The sequence below is a fragment of the Cebus imitator genome, unplaced genomic scaffold (genome assembly GCF_001604975.1).
Source record: "Cebus imitator isolate Cc_AM_T3 unplaced genomic scaffold, Cebus_imitator-1.0 Scaffold517, whole genome shotgun sequence".
Lineage (NCBI taxonomy): Eukaryota > Metazoa > Chordata > Mammalia > Primates > Cebidae > Cebus > Cebus imitator.
This window is the reverse complement of record NW_016107832.1, coordinates 817,739-833,115: the sequence shown is the minus strand read 5'-3', so window position 1 is coordinate 833,115 and position 15,377 is coordinate 817,739. Positions and strand designations below refer to the sequence as shown.

General features: G+C 41.1%; 1 protein-coding gene across 1 annotated transcript; it reads right to left on the bottom strand.

The window, feature by feature from the left end:
• Positions 1–3,609: 3,609 nt before the first annotated feature.
• CD40LG (CD40 ligand) lies at positions 3,610–15,334 on the bottom strand. The gene is made up of 5 exons (XM_017514163.1): positions 15,008–15,334; positions 13,009–13,140; positions 8,783–8,840; positions 6,800–6,862; positions 3,610–4,317 (listed from the first exon to the last, which is right to left on the bottom strand). Exons 1-5 carry the CDS (start codon positions 15,161–15,163, stop codon positions 3,941–3,943), a joined length of 786 nt encoding a protein of 261 aa, XP_017369652.1. The 5' UTR covers positions 15,164–15,334; the 3' UTR covers positions 3,610–3,940.
• Positions 15,335–15,377: the final 43 nt, after the last annotated feature.

Genomic DNA, 15,377 nt, shown 5'->3' with positions numbered 1-15,377 from the left:
TCCTTCCCTCCTTCCTTCCTTCCTTCCTTCCCTCCCTCCCTCCTTCCTTCCTTCCTTCCTTCCTTCCTTCTTTCCTTCCTTACTTCCTTTCTTTTTCTTTTTATTTCTTTCTGGTTTCACTTTGCTTCACAGTGCGTGTGGTCTTTGATTTAGTACCTGAGCAAGGCCTCTCATGTGTACCTGGGTTGCCAGGCATTCTCCTTGGTCTCAGAGGTTTCAGCCATTTAAGATAGCATCCTGTCCAATTGCACCATTGATTGCAGACCAGTGTGCTGGGGACCATGTAGAGACCCACGTTAGTGCTCCTTACATGATGATCTTCTCCAGAAAGGAGATTCTGCTGGGGACTTTCTGTGGACAATCTCACTGCATCTTGGCTCACTGCAACCTCCTGCTCCCAGATTCAAGTGATTCTCCTGCTTCACCCTTCCGAGTAGCTGGGATTTTAGGCATGTGCCACCATGCCAAGCTAATTTTTGTATTTTTAGTAGAGACAGGGTTTCACTATGCTGGCCAGGCTAGTCTTGAACTCCTGACCTCAAGTGATCCACCTGCCTTGGCCTCCCAAAGTGCTGGGATTACAGGTGTGAGCCATCATGGCTGGCCCAGCATGTCTTCTTTTTATTTCCACTTTACAGATGTGGACACTGAGGACTAGAAGAGGTGAAATGACTTGCCTGTACTTATAAAGCCAGTTAATAGTGGAGCCCAGATTAAGACTTTATCTGTCTGACTCCAGATTTAACTACTACAGTACAATGAGCATTTCTGCTTTTGTTTTATTTTGTTTTAATGGGGATGTGGTTCACAGAGAAAAAGAACATAAAAATCATACTTAGTTCTATGTTTCTGTGTCTCAAAGTACTGCAGACTACTTTAAAAGCCTAAAGCAGTGCAGCTCCCAACACAGTGGCATTGGGTCCTGTGAAAACAGTTGAATGTAGCACAAAATGTATTCCCTCCTGAAGCCCAAAAGTTTACATGTCATTTCCGTTTAAGTGGGGACACCCCTGTACTGACAGCTTGCTAGAGCACACTGCATTTTGTGGTCGTTTGCTAACCATCAAGTAACAGAGGCATTAATATTTTATCCTTTGTTTTTTTTCTCTTTATCTAGAAATAAAACTTATTGGGTATTTCCACCATTCCCATCCTCCCCCTTAAGATAGAAGGCAGAAATGACATGTTTATAAAAATGGAACCAAATTAGATAATTTGTGATCAGACTATTACAGGTAAATCAGAAATGTACTTGAGCCTTTTTCATATAAGGAAAATGCTGAAAATGTTCAATTGAAGTTTGGAAGAAACATATATTATTTTGTAAATTATTATGAAATGTAATATAAAAACATATTATCTATTTTTATCTACAGCATAATTCTCAGTCATTTTTTACTCCATGAGTGCACTTTTATAGTCCAGACATTTTTGACACAGTGAGGATCCTTTCAGTGTTGCAAATTTTTGCCTCAGCCAACACACAGAATTATTTCCTGGGCTATTGAGTTATAAGTAGCTGCATTTATTCATTTATTTATTCCTTTATGCACCAAATAAATGGCCAATTCCATGCTGGGTCCTGTGGTAGATGCTGAAGTTGTCATGGTGAATGGAACAAGGTCTTGGTGCTCAAGAAGCTCACAGCATAGCAGGGAAAACCTCAACCACGATAAGTGCTGTAAAACTTGCTGAGTGCAGGGTGCAGCAGAGGGAGGGAAATGGGTCTTACAAGAAGAGAAAACAGTAATCCAGGGTCTTAAGGTAGGAAAGCATTTGTAACCTTGCTTAGAGAAACTGAGGGCTAGAACTCAAGAGACTGAGAGAGGTGGCAGCAGGAGATGAAATTGATTATTTTGGTCTTTATTCCAAGGTTCATAAGAAGCAGGGGACTGACTGTTCCTGGAGAATGGATGGAAGGGAACAAGAATGGAGGGAGGGAATCTAGGAGGCCGTTGTACTATTCCAGAAGAGAGATGGTGATAATTTGGACTAGGATAGCAATAGTAGAGATAGAAGAAAGTAGATTGACTTAAAAACTGCTTAAGAGATAGGGTTAATGAGTATAGGCTGGAGGGATTGAACATGGGGGTGATGACAGTGAAGTCAAGCCAGGTTTCTGGCTTGAAAAACAGGATAGATGAAGATATCATTCAATGGAACAGGAAACATTGAACACATCCTATTGTGGAGGGGGGTTAATTAAGAGTTCCATTGGAATGCATTGGGTTTGAGGGCCTAGGCCCACTCTTTGGAGGTGCAGGCAAATTTTAGAAGACAGTTGAGAACAAAAGGCATGGCATTAGTGGCTTGAAGGTGCTGCTAAGTTAAAACCATGAGGCCAGGGAGACAGCCCACAGTGAGCAGGTAGGATTTTACCAGTAGAGATGAACACACCACTCTGGATTTCTTACATGAAAAATTCCTCTATTGGAGGTGACAAGAAATGGCTCCATTGACTTCAGTGGAAAACTGTGGGGCCAATACTTTCCCTTAGGTAACCCAGCTCCACTTCCTCTTGTCTAAGTGGAACCACCTAGACAGCTACTAATAAGATATGCCACTGCTTCTTATTTTAGGACCCCCCGTCCAGCCCACTTGGCTGTGATTAATAAAATTCTATCAATCTCCTGCAACTTTTTTCAGAAGAAGCTGGAAATAAAGACCTAGATTGCTTTTCACTGAATAGGCTAGCACATCATCCATCAAAGGCTGTCACAGACTTCTAGAAAATGTGCCGCCGCCAAGATATTTTACGATGTAAGTAGCTTAAGAACAGTTTATGAAAACATCACAAAGGTTGGGAAAATTTCCTCCAAATGCTTCCTCTTCCCCCAACCTGGCTGAGAGCTTTAGGTACTCAGACAACACCAATAATGTTAAGAGGTCTTTATTATTCAAAAAATAAATAACAAGATAATTACGAGTTCACTCTGGAAACAATGGAGACTGCAGGTAGATACAACAGATTTCCTTTAAATACAGTCATTTCGTGATGAGGAGTGGGCAGGCTCAGGGCCGCACTCCCTACTCCTCACCCCCATCTACAGTGGTAGAGATAGGGACACGGTGAAAAGAAGAGAACTGACTAGCAACAGCCTAACTTGTGTGTGTGTGTGTGTGTGTGTGTGAGAGAGAGAGAGAGAGAGAGAGAGAGAGAGAGAGAGATGGAGAGACAGAGAGTGAGAGAGAGACAGAGAGAGAGACGGGGAGAGAGAGAGAGATGGAGAGAGAGAGAAAGGCAGAGAGACAGAAAAAGAGAGATTAAGTAGAGAGACTGGGGAGAAAAGAGACTGACAGAGGGAGAGAGAGACTAGGAGAAAGAGGTTGAGAGAGAGAGAGACTGAAAGAGAGAGATGGGGAGAGAGAGAGAGATTGAAAGGGAATGAATAACTGTCTGAGTGGGTGCCAGGGCAGGGTTTTCGGGTCTCCACTGTGTTAGACATTCTGAAGTCTAGAGCCTGGCCCCCTCCAGCAGGGCCACAGGAACCCAGAGTCAACCATAACTGGATATTAGCTGAGGCTCCCCATTTCCCTTCTGCATCTTCACTGATAAATCAAATGCATTATCCATGGAAAGACACTGCACGCAAAGAAACAAAACTGAACTTGGCAAATTATCTGCTGTTTACTCAGAATTCAACCTGTGCATAATGGCCTTGTCTTTTCATAGGACTTTCTGGATGTCTGCATCAGTGGGGTTGCTGCTTCAGAAATATAAGCTCTTATGGAACAGGGCCCGTTTTGGTTTCATGTGACCTGTAATTCACTTATTACAGGTCTACATGCCTTGGAGTATATAATAAATAGTTCTCCATAAGGAGGATCCTAGGGTTATAAATAGGCAGTTAACAGGGGGTGGGCTTATCTGCTGTGCTGTGTTATGAAGACTGCCAGCGTCAGCTGCACCACAGCCTGCAAGGTGACACTGTTCCACTGTTCAGAGTTTGAGTAAGCCAAAGGACGTGAAGCCGGTGCCGTGGCTCACTTGGCTTGGATCAGTCACATTGACAAACACCGAAGCACCTGGTTGCAATTCAAATATTCCTCCCAAGTGAATGGATTGTTGCCCGCAAGGTTTGGCAGAACTGTGGGTATTTGCGGCTCTGAGTAAGATTCTCTCGAATCTATTGGGGGGCTTTAGGCAGAGGCTGGCTATAAATGGAGCTTGACTCGAAGCTTCCCGATTGGAACAGAAGGTGACTTGGGCATAGATATAATAGAGTCCTTGTCTTTTAACGGTCAGCTGTTTCCCATTTTCCAGGGTTACCAAGTTGTTGCTCATGGTGTAGTATCCTTTTTCAGCCCACTGTAGCACTGTTACAAAGACAGGAAAGGTTTGTGGTGAGGTGAAGCATAGTTCACATTCTGGCAAAAAGTATAGCTTAATGTTGGATACTGGCTTGGTATGGGAATAGATTCTCAAGGCCCCTTCCATGGGCTTCAGAGCCATGTTCTAATCCAGACTCTACTTAAGCTTAGGCAAGTCTCTTAATCTCCCCGAGCTTCACTCCTCATCTGCAACATGGGGCTCATGTTAGAGCATATTTCAGAGACTTGCGAAGATTAAATAAAGTAAGAGATCACAGTGAGTTTCTTTCTGTCGTTAGAGTTCTTATAGTCAATTTGCCTTGGACTTAAGAAGGTACAAATAATTTCAAAATTCTGCATCATAAATTATGCATACCAAATTACTCAGACAAAACTTTTGCTAATATTAACATGAATACCTTGCTTGCCTTGAATTTTACAAAGTCAAAGAGTTGTCAGTCTACCTAGCTCAGACTTAGCACAGAGAAAAGACCCTATTTCTTCCTACCTGATCATGCTGTTGCAAACCTGACCTGCCTCCCCCAGCAAGGACTAAAATTAGGTAAGGAAGTATGAAAATAAACTGTGTGTTCATTTCACGGTATGTTTTGATCTCCCATTGTAGTGGGCGCCACCAACATGAAAGTACCTGTATTCTTGTGGCTAAGCCAGAGTACCCACCAACAGTGTGCCATTTTCTCGGCTGTGATGTTGAGTGGGTTCAAAGTAGTGTGTGCGCCTGACTTCAAATCTCAGCTCCCACAGAAAGCTAGGCTGACTGATGAGGGTGAGGGTTGAGGAGAAGCGAAAGTACTGATGTGTTTGCTTCCTTCAGCTTTTTTTTTTTTTTTAAGTAATTCCTATTCTATAGCCTTATGTCTATCAGGGCACAAGATCCCACCTGCTAAGACTCGCCCTTTATTAATAGGAAGGCATCCTGAAATTCCTGACAGATCTGGGCCCTCCAGACCACTCCAGAAACAATGCTTCATTAGAATGTGTGCTCTTTTGAACCATGTTATTGAGAAAAAAAAGGCAGGTTCTTAAACTTTTAGTTCAATAAGTTTACTTTGGTAGGTCCTTACCTAATTTTAGTCCTTGATGTGGGATGTAGGGCAAGATATTAGTAGCACGGCTAGGTAGGAAGAAGAGGTTTGGGACTGGGATGGGGGTGGAATGGCATTGTCTTCCCACCTGATCCCCTGCAAACCTATTGGGTTGCAGAGTGTAAGATATTATAGAGCTGATATCCATTACGAGCCTTTTGGGAGAATCTGAGCTCCAAGAAATATATCCAAGAGCAAGGGTTTAGATAGAGGTGAAAAAAAGACGAATGGGAAGCTATTCTTCTAGGAGATTTATCTGTTGTTGTCACCCAATCCAGAAGCGAGAAGGAGTACCTGACAAAATTATTAAATATCGTGCAACTAACTGATATTAATGAGGGACTTTACGTCACTCTTTTGACATCTAAGCCATGGTAAGTAAACTATGTAGTGTCACCTTACAGTTGTACAGCACTTAACAGCATCACTATCTGCTGTTATATACAATTTCTACTGTCATTATATACGATAATGATAACTGTCCATGTGTTACACCCACTGAGAAGCCCAAGCCACTTCAGAGATGAAGCAGTGTCTTCTCTCTCTCTCTGTCTGTGTCTGTTTCTCTCTCTGTCACACACACACACACACACACACACACACACACACACACACACACTGTTTAGAACTCCATTCTGGAGTACTCTGTTGAATTTTTCAAAGACTCCTCTGACTCTCTTGCCTTTATGTTGATGGGGAACTTTATGTTAGCGTGCATGTTTCCATCCATTTATCAGATACGGCATAATCTCCGGCATCAGTTATTGCAAGGTACGCATTTGGGAAAAAAATATCTAAACGCTAGAATGCTGGCAGAACGTATATGGAAATAAAATCGTTCAAAGTTGAAAAGATCACAGTATGTCGTCTGCTGTTACTTCATTGGAAAATCTAACGTCTTGGCACCTATTGATCTTTACAGAATGATTTTACCTTTAATTTCCCTGAGGTTGGCCTCAGTGAGGCTGAGCTTAATCATACAGGGATTGACAGATGGCAGGAAATACCCTACAAGGCCCATTTCCACACAGTGAAGAGGGGTTAGGAGGAGGGATGCTCCAGTCAGGAGGTCACTACCTGCCATCGCTTCTATGTTGTCAGAATAATGATCCCTCCACCCAGTAATTCATCATTTAGAATCAGCCACTGAGCAAGAACATAATGAGAACATTGAGATTGCATTCCACCTCCTTTTGTCCTTCTAAGTCCCATCTTTGCATTTGAACTCACTTTGAAGACAAAAAAGGGAATAGGAGAAGTATAGGGGTAGGTTTGTAAATTGGGTCCCAGGGGAAAAGAGGAGTCTAACCATTAGGTAACATGATTTCGTCATTCCAGCCTTTCCCCTTGAGTGGCTACTGCTCAGATGCTGTGTGACTTACCAGATGTTGTTTTACTACTGGCCTCACTTATGACATGTGCCGCAATTTGAGGATTCTGATCACCTGAAATGAAACCAACAACAATCTGTCAAATACAATACAAAAACTGCCCCCAAAACTATTTGGTCCAGTTCTACAACTGTGTAATAGAGATTGTGCAAAAATAGGTTATGTAAAAGGAAGGATAAAATGGTCTGAAATCCCTCCCACTGAAGGAAAAGTTGGTTTCAAATATCTGAGTAATTGAATTGGTTATTTCCATTGATCTCATTCTCCTAATAGTTAATCAGTACTCGATTCCATTTTGCATACATTGACACAGGCTAAAAACACTGGACTTCGTTAAACATCTTGCTTTTAGGCACAACTCCCATACATTGTGGATTTTAGTGTGTTCCAAAGGCTGTACACTTAGTAAGATTCTTACGGTTTCTGATTTGGTCAAGCAACTGGCCGAACTATTGTATCTATCTTTAATTATTTCTCGTTTTAAAGCCCTGCTCCCTAATGAGATGTGCCAATCTGCTAAGGGCAGAGGCTGTGTGGAAATTTCTTTTTGTCCAGTTATGAGCCTGATGTTGGGTACTTTGTAAGTGCCCTATAAACGTTGAGTCAAATTGCATGACCTAAATGACCAGTTTGGTTAATGTTATCATTTTCCTGAAGACTTATAGACAGCATCTACATAAACTGTTTCCTCAGACTTCTCTGTAATTAACAGACAGCATGCTACTGCTACGCAACATATCTTGCAGTCATTCTGAAGATAAAACATTCATGGAAGTCCGATGACCATTTAGCATCCAGAACAACAGTTAAGGCAAGCTCTGAGTACTGTCTTTGCCTCAGAAAATAGTATCTCTATCTCTGTGTGATGTATGTCTTTGTGTGTATTAAATTTGCAGAAGCCATAACATCATGTTCATCAACTTTGTGATATAATATTCTCTCTAACAACACTCCCTTTTTCCCATAATCTGCTGCTAAAGTCACTTCAGGCATGATTGTATTGGTTTGGGTTACCACATTCTAAAAGGACAAGGGAAAAGTTAGTGTGTCCAAGAAAAGGAGATGAATGTCGGAGGAAAGGGCCTGGAAAGGGTCATAGGAGGAACAGTGGAAGATATCAGGGATCTTTAGCCTGGAGAAGAAAAAACTCAGTCACACCTTGGTGGCCATGATTGCTGTCTTCCATATCTGGACAGCTGCTGGGGCGGAGAGCAATTATACTTTGTTTACTATGGCCTCAAAGAGCAGAACTGGGACCAGTAAGTGGAGATTATAGGAACAAAGTTTAACTTGAGGAGGAAAGACTTCTCTCAAGTAGTATAGTAATCTTAGTAGTATTAGAGCCATTCAAAGATGGATCAGGCTGCCTTATGAGGTGTAAGGTGCTTCATCCCGAGACATGTTTGATCAGAGGCTGGATGGTCAGCGCTGTTGTGAAGGAGATTTGTGTTGTGGGGATGGTGCTGGATTTGAGAGCCATCAAGGTGTCTTCCAACCCTGAGATGTTCAGGATGCTCTAACTTTAAGAACAGGGCAAATAATAGAACACTGTGACACTGTCACTCCTCGATCCCAGAGGCTCCACCGGCCACTGTGCTCTATGAAAAATGGTTATCTATGAGTGATGAATGCCACTGTTACTGAATGATGACTTTCCTGTCATCTCATTCCACTGTAGGTGGTACCAGGCTGCATGGTTGCTTCAATTAAGGTATTGAACATAATGGGATTTCTTCAGATTTGGTATCATTGGCATTAAAGGAACATATCCTTTTTCATAAATACATACGTACAAAGCCTTTCCAAGTCACAGGGACCAGAGAAGGTGTCAATTTGACAATTGTGTTCCTGTTTTATTTCCAGGGCTAAAAGTTCCCTGATTCAACAACACTGGGTTGTTCAATATTATCAGACTAAATCAAACTTCCTTTTAGTTTTCAGACGTTCATAGAAATTAGTAAACAGCAAGCCTACCTTTTTGCATTTCAAAGCTATTTTCTTTCTTCTTCTCCTCTTTGTTTAGCATTATATCCTAAAATAAGAATCATTGCAAGAGGTTATTTTGACAGGGGCTGTGCTGTGGGGTTTTAAAGTTATCATTTGTTTGGCATCTGTCATTACTCTGTTGTCTGTTTCTGGTGAGGATTATCATATAGACTCAGATTCTGTCATTAATTCCATCATACCAATTGGGAGTCCATGGTTCTGACAGATGAGCCGACAACCCAGAAAGCCCAGGGGAGAATCTGGAAGTAAAATCCAGGCCTATTATCTCCGTTCCAGTGCTCTCTCCAGACCAGAGGCTGCAATCCTGACCCTTCTTATGACCTCAAACTCCCTGGCTTTGACAGATATTGACAAATATGTTGAATGGGGAGATGATTCTACCCTGGGAACTGGTATATGGAATATTATTAAACATAAAGCATGGTGTGTATCTCTTAGAATACAATTAGTTTGAAATCTTGTAAGAAAAGATAACAGTAAGTTTGACCTTGGGAGAGAAATCCCAGACTATGAAAAGACCTCCTGACATTTTAAATTTTGTTATCCCTTTCAATGGGTTGAAGAGATTCTCTTGTTGATAGTTGCATTGTATTTATTTAGAATAATCAGCATTTAGGAAACAGGTCATCTCCCAATGGTGCTGATGTTCAAAGGCAAATGTGACACTTTTTAAAAGGTTTCTTTTCACTTATAAACTGAAGGAAGGCTAGAGGTATTTAAAGAAGCTAACAGGAACTTCCATCAACATAGGTTGGAAGATAATCAAGGCTATTGCTTCCATTTTAAAGAGACTGATCAAAAGGCCTGGAGGGCTTAACTAGTCAGTATGATGTCACCCAAAGAAGCTGAGATCTAAATCAAGAGTGGAAATTGTGAGATGACATTCACAGGCTGGGCTTAGCTTATTACATCTGTCTATCTTCTGAATAAAAGGGAAGAAGACAGTAGTGTTTTCACATCTTATGATAATCAAAGTCCTCTGGTCTTTCCCACTCTTGGAATCAGTTGTCTACAGAACCTTTCCTTTTCTTTCCTCCCCCAGAAAGAATTTGTGTTGTCACTGTTGAGAGTCTTGCTGTAGGCTCAGCTCAGTTGCCAGATTTAAGGGCGTAGGTCGTACAGCCTCCAGGGGAACCTGAGCCTGAGAACACTCACACGGGCCCCAGAACTTCAACTTTCCATTTGAGCTGAAGCGCGGCACTATGAAGATGCAGTGACAGGAAAATGTTTGTGAGATCACAAGTAAACAAATGACTATTTAGTGTCTTTTCAAAAAGTAGAGTGTGATGATTGAGGTCGAGATACTTTTAGGCTAAGTGGTTGCATTGGTGTTGAGGCCTGGCCAAGATGAAAACATGAAGTCAGCAAAGCTTGTGTTTCATGAGCCCAGCCTAGCCTTTCTGTGAACTTTCCCCCAGCCACAATCCCCAGAGCCTTTTTTTTTCCTTGCTTCACTCCCCACCTCAATTGAAATACTTTTTTTTCCCCCATTTATTTATTTTATTGCATTTTAGGTTTCGGGGTACATGTGAAGAACATGCAAAATTGTTGCATACGTACACACGTGGCAGTGTGATTTGCTGCCTTCCTCCCCATCACCTACATCTGGCATTTCTCCCCTTGCTATCTCTCCCCAGCTTTTTAAAGTAGACTTTCAGAAAATCTGGAATGAGTTATTTCTTTCTTAGTGAGAGTTCCACGTGGCAGGTATGGACAGGTTGCTCTTTACCTTGAAACAGAAGTGCTTTGACTCTCTCAAAGACCTCGCAGGCATTCGTGGGCAAATAATCACGGAACTGAATATTCTAGCAGGGGTGGGGTGGGTTGTAAGTTTTAATATGAAATCATACTATTCAAAATGATACCTCTGCTTACCCTCACTTGAGTCTTGAATACCATCTTTCCCCCAAAGTGACAGATTAGTGCTACCTGCCTCCAAAGATAATGAGTTCCTTGTCACTAGAGATGTTCAAAGAGAGATTGGATGACCACTTAGGATGTGGAGAGAAGACTGAAGCTCTGGATTGATAATTGGATCTGATAACTTCTAAGACCCCATCAAGCCCTATGATTCAAAGGCCCCAAATTCAAACTTGAGGTTGATTTGGTGCAGCCAGATTGTGGCCCCGAAAAAAAAGCCTGCTAACATTAGCTGAGAAAATATGAATCCAATCTGGAGCTATTCTATAATTGACCTATTGAGTTTTTTTTCAAAGTCTAAAATATTGTTTTAGAGTGAGAAATTTGAGGGAAAGGGTATTGGAAAGAGGATCTGTCATGGGGGAGGATTGGGCAGCTGTAGAACTCTGTATCTACTCATTGTGCATGATCCTAGGTATAGATGGTGTTGACTAGGGTTCCACACCTGCTGCAGTAGACACAAGGGGCCTCCTTCAGTTGCATGTAAGGAGGAGATCCCTGGAGCCCTGGCTGCCATGCCTGAGAAGATCTGCCTTTTAAGAATATGAAACTTTGAAGCTGTCACTTTTTTCGTACGAGCATAAGCATGGAGGCCAAACTGACCTTATTCCTATCCTTGGTGGCTGATTTTGGGAGATTTGCATACATACCCAACCCGAAATAATGACATGAGGAATTGACAATTCAACTGCAAAAGTCTCTGTAAGAAATGAGGGTGACTGATAAGCCACTCTCACTGCCATTGGAGGGAACTGAAGGCTTATCACATAGAATGTCAGAGCTGATAGTGCCCTTACAGATAATCTGTCTTCTCATGTTATAGATAAAACTGAGGCCCAGAAAGGTGAAGTTATTTACTCAAAGTCACACAGTCAAGCACATTCAGTCTGCTATTTGGATTATTAACCATCATTTTGAAATTGTCTTTATTCACATTTAAATTCATAACACCGTCCAATACTCTGTAATACTGGCCCAAATCCTTGAAGAACCGAAGAAACTCAAATCATTTTCCTAGCTGGCCAGTCTTGCAAAGAAAGGGTTTAGGAGTTTCATCTAAAATCTAGATTAATGTAAAGAACCTGAAAGCAAGCAGCAGATTTGAGCCGCATTCTGATACCCGTAAGTGACTCAGGAATAAGGTGTTAGAATCTTCACTAGAATTAAATGACACCCTGGTGACAGTACAGGAGAGCAGGAATACAATTAGAAATAAAACCTTAAACCTTTTATGCCTTTATTACATTACATATCATCTATATGTGAGAACTAATTCCTGTTGGTTTACCCAGATACCCACCCACCTGGTCCAGCGCTGTCCTCGATGTGGAGTGCTGCCCCCTAGAAATGACCCCTAAGTAAGCTGAGACTCAAGGATATTTGACTCAGTGTCCTCAGAGGGATGTAGGCAGAAAGAACTCTTGATGTTCTACCTCAGGAGAAAGAGCCCTTAGATCCCATGTCTGTGACAATGGAATTAATGTAAAGCCTCTAAAAATTCTTGTTTTGGGTATCCATTATAAGCCATAGTCACTGCAGTGACTTCATGCTGGTTACCAGCCTGGTGGGCTAGAAGGCTTTGAACCCTCTGTGCCTCTGGTCATGACTGGCCATAGAGTGGACTGGCTTCATGAGCAAGTGATATTAGATGGAGTCTGGTTTGAGCAGCACTGAGAGTGTCTATTACTTATTCCCCGCACCTCTCTCCCCAGTATAAGGGAAAGATCTCACTGTCAGGATATCTAAAATTCCATCATCAGAGAAGCACCAGAGGCTGTTACCAGTCTTCAGGAGTCCCTTCACTTGCGGCCTACTGCCACAGCAGCTGTCCATGGCTATTGCTTCTCTGGGAAATGGGGATCAGACCATGGGTCCACAGTGGGAGAGAATAAAGGTTTGCATGGGGAGACACAGAAATGCAAAAACCAAGCTTGGTGGATTTTATCATTTTGCCTAGTGGTAGCTGCATATTGTAAGCTCATGAGTATGTGTGGCTGTACCCCTAAGGGTGTATTTTCCTCAGAGAGTGTCTTTGTTTTTTTAACACACACACACTTATATATATGTGTATGTATGCGTGCTTAACACACATAGACACACCCATATATGTGTGTGTGTATTCATGCATGTACATACATATATGTGCGTGTGTGTGTGTGTGTGTGTGTTTGTGTCTATAACCAATCTTTACACATTGGCATTGTCAGTTGCCCGATCTAGCAAATGTAGTAAAACATTTCAATGACACTTTTACCAACAACTAAGCTCCTTACCTTCACAAAGCCTTCAAACTGGCTTTTAATGTCCTCACAGTTCAGTAAGGATAAGGATCTTTCTCCTGTGTTGCATCTCTGTATCGTTTTCATGAATACAAAATCTTCATGAAGATTCCTTTCATCTTCTATCTATTTTGAAATAACATGGATATGATAAACGTCATTCTGAAGGAGAATACAGCTAATGATATTGGCCTCTACATTCATTTCCATGGCATCAACAAGAGGAGGACTTTCGGGCATAAATGGGGAATAATAAGTTATTATATTGGCTGATTGCTATTTTGTATTTGCAGTTTAAAAATCTATAAAAGCCAGCAATTACGATGTCATGTTATCAGAAACTCCAGGTAGAAATCAGAGCTATTCTACTAAATGTTCATTACAAAACGCATACTTTTTCAACATACTATAGCAGCAATATTCTGTAATTGTCACATTTCTCATTGCTCCAGTAATGATTGGTCATTATAAACATCAGCCTAGAAAATAGTTTTCTGCAGAGCTAATTTGCCCACTTCATTTTAGTGTTTGTGATGCAGTGCTTTATAAAAAGAAGTTAATTTGCGATGTGTCAGTTAACGAGTTCTAATTACATCTCTCTCCCTTTTTAACTTTAGTATTTGTAGAAAACATTTGCATTTTTAAAGAAATCGTCTTTTATCCTCAAAGCAATAAGATATTTTTTTCCAATGTCTTCGAAAAATTAAATGTATAGAATTCACTTGCATTATCAAGTAATTTTGTACCATTTTCTTGCTTTAAGAGTAGATTTTTTAGATTCAAAACAAGATTCAGTTAGCTGGCAGCTTTTGCGGTCATTAAGGGCACATGCAAATACTATGGTAAATTTCAGATTACTTAGGTCACTATTGCCCCTTTAAAAGCTAGGCCTATGTCCAGACATCTGTTTGACAGAGCGCATCAGACCAGACACAAACAACCAACCAGACCAGAAGCCTCCTCTTTTCTCAGCAGTGAAACCTAAAGTTTGGATAACCCAGTGGATGACTTCAGCCCTTACTGCCTTACCTTATCCTGATATATAAACCTCATGACATTAATTCTAGGTCCGCATCCTAAGAGAGGACACTCCAGTATCCCTGATAAAATGCAATCATCCAGATGCTTTCCAGCCACAGTTCCTGCATCCAGAATTTTAGGAACAGCCAGAAAACTAATGAATTTTCTCCTTTACATCTATAATTGGTATTTTGTCAACACAGCCAATTATACTCCTCAGTGGAAGTGAAAAAATACATGAAATCAAAATAAATTCTGATGGTTTTCTTTTCCTAAGAATGCAAAACAGCCTACTAAGTTACTCTGCTCTTTTGTTTCTGCAAGTCTAACCATTTGAAAATGTAAAACATCTCAGGGGGAAACTGAGCATCTTGCAACTACAATCAGTGTTCACGAAGAATTATACAGAGAGTGCTACTTTTACTAAAAGGCTGCAAATTCTAGGACTTATCTATGTCTATGCTAATCTGAAGCACTATGAATTTTTAGATCAAATTGATGCTCTTCTTGCCTACTTGGAAATTTAAAAGAAAAAAAGTTGTCTCCTTAAAATTAGCTTACTTTTAAAGCAAAACTTTAGCAAATAATTACAGCTAGTGCGTATGCAGTGCTTACCATATATCAGGCACTCTCCTAAGCTCTTTACAAGGCTAAACTCACTTAATCTGTGAAATGGACACCATTACCGTCTCAATTTCTCAGATGTGGAAACTAAGGCACTTGCCCCAGGATACCAGAGATGGTATGGGCAGGGCCAAGATTTGAACCTAGGCAGTCTGACTCCAGATCCCAAGATCCTAACCATAGACAAGAATATGAGACTTGATTGACTAGGCAACAAAAATTATGGCACAAGACCATTCTTCTATTTGGTTTCTACCATCATCCATCATTTGGGTAGAACTAAAACAAACCAACCTACCAATTAGTAAGGACCACAAATTTAGTTAATAAAGCCTGTGGTTCATCTTACCTTGTCCAACCTTCTATGAAGATACACAGCAAAAAGTGCTGACCCAATCATCTGGGTGATAAGAAAAACAGTAAGTAAATACATAAAAATTTTCATGCTGACGGGCAGTCCAGTGGCCGCAGATCGGGGAGCAGGTTGGTTGTATGTTTCGATCATCCTGTGTTAAAGTTGAAATGGTATCTTCTGGTGGAGAAGGTGGCAGAGGCAGCATGAGAAGACTGTCAAAGTGGCCACCTTACTCAGGATTAGTTAAGAGCGCACAATCGTTGCAGCCCACACTTCCTGGAAAATGTGCTTCGTAGTCTTCTCTCCCAGCAAAAACGTTACGTAAAGGTTTTTTTTTTTTTTTTTTTTTTTTTCAATATTCTAC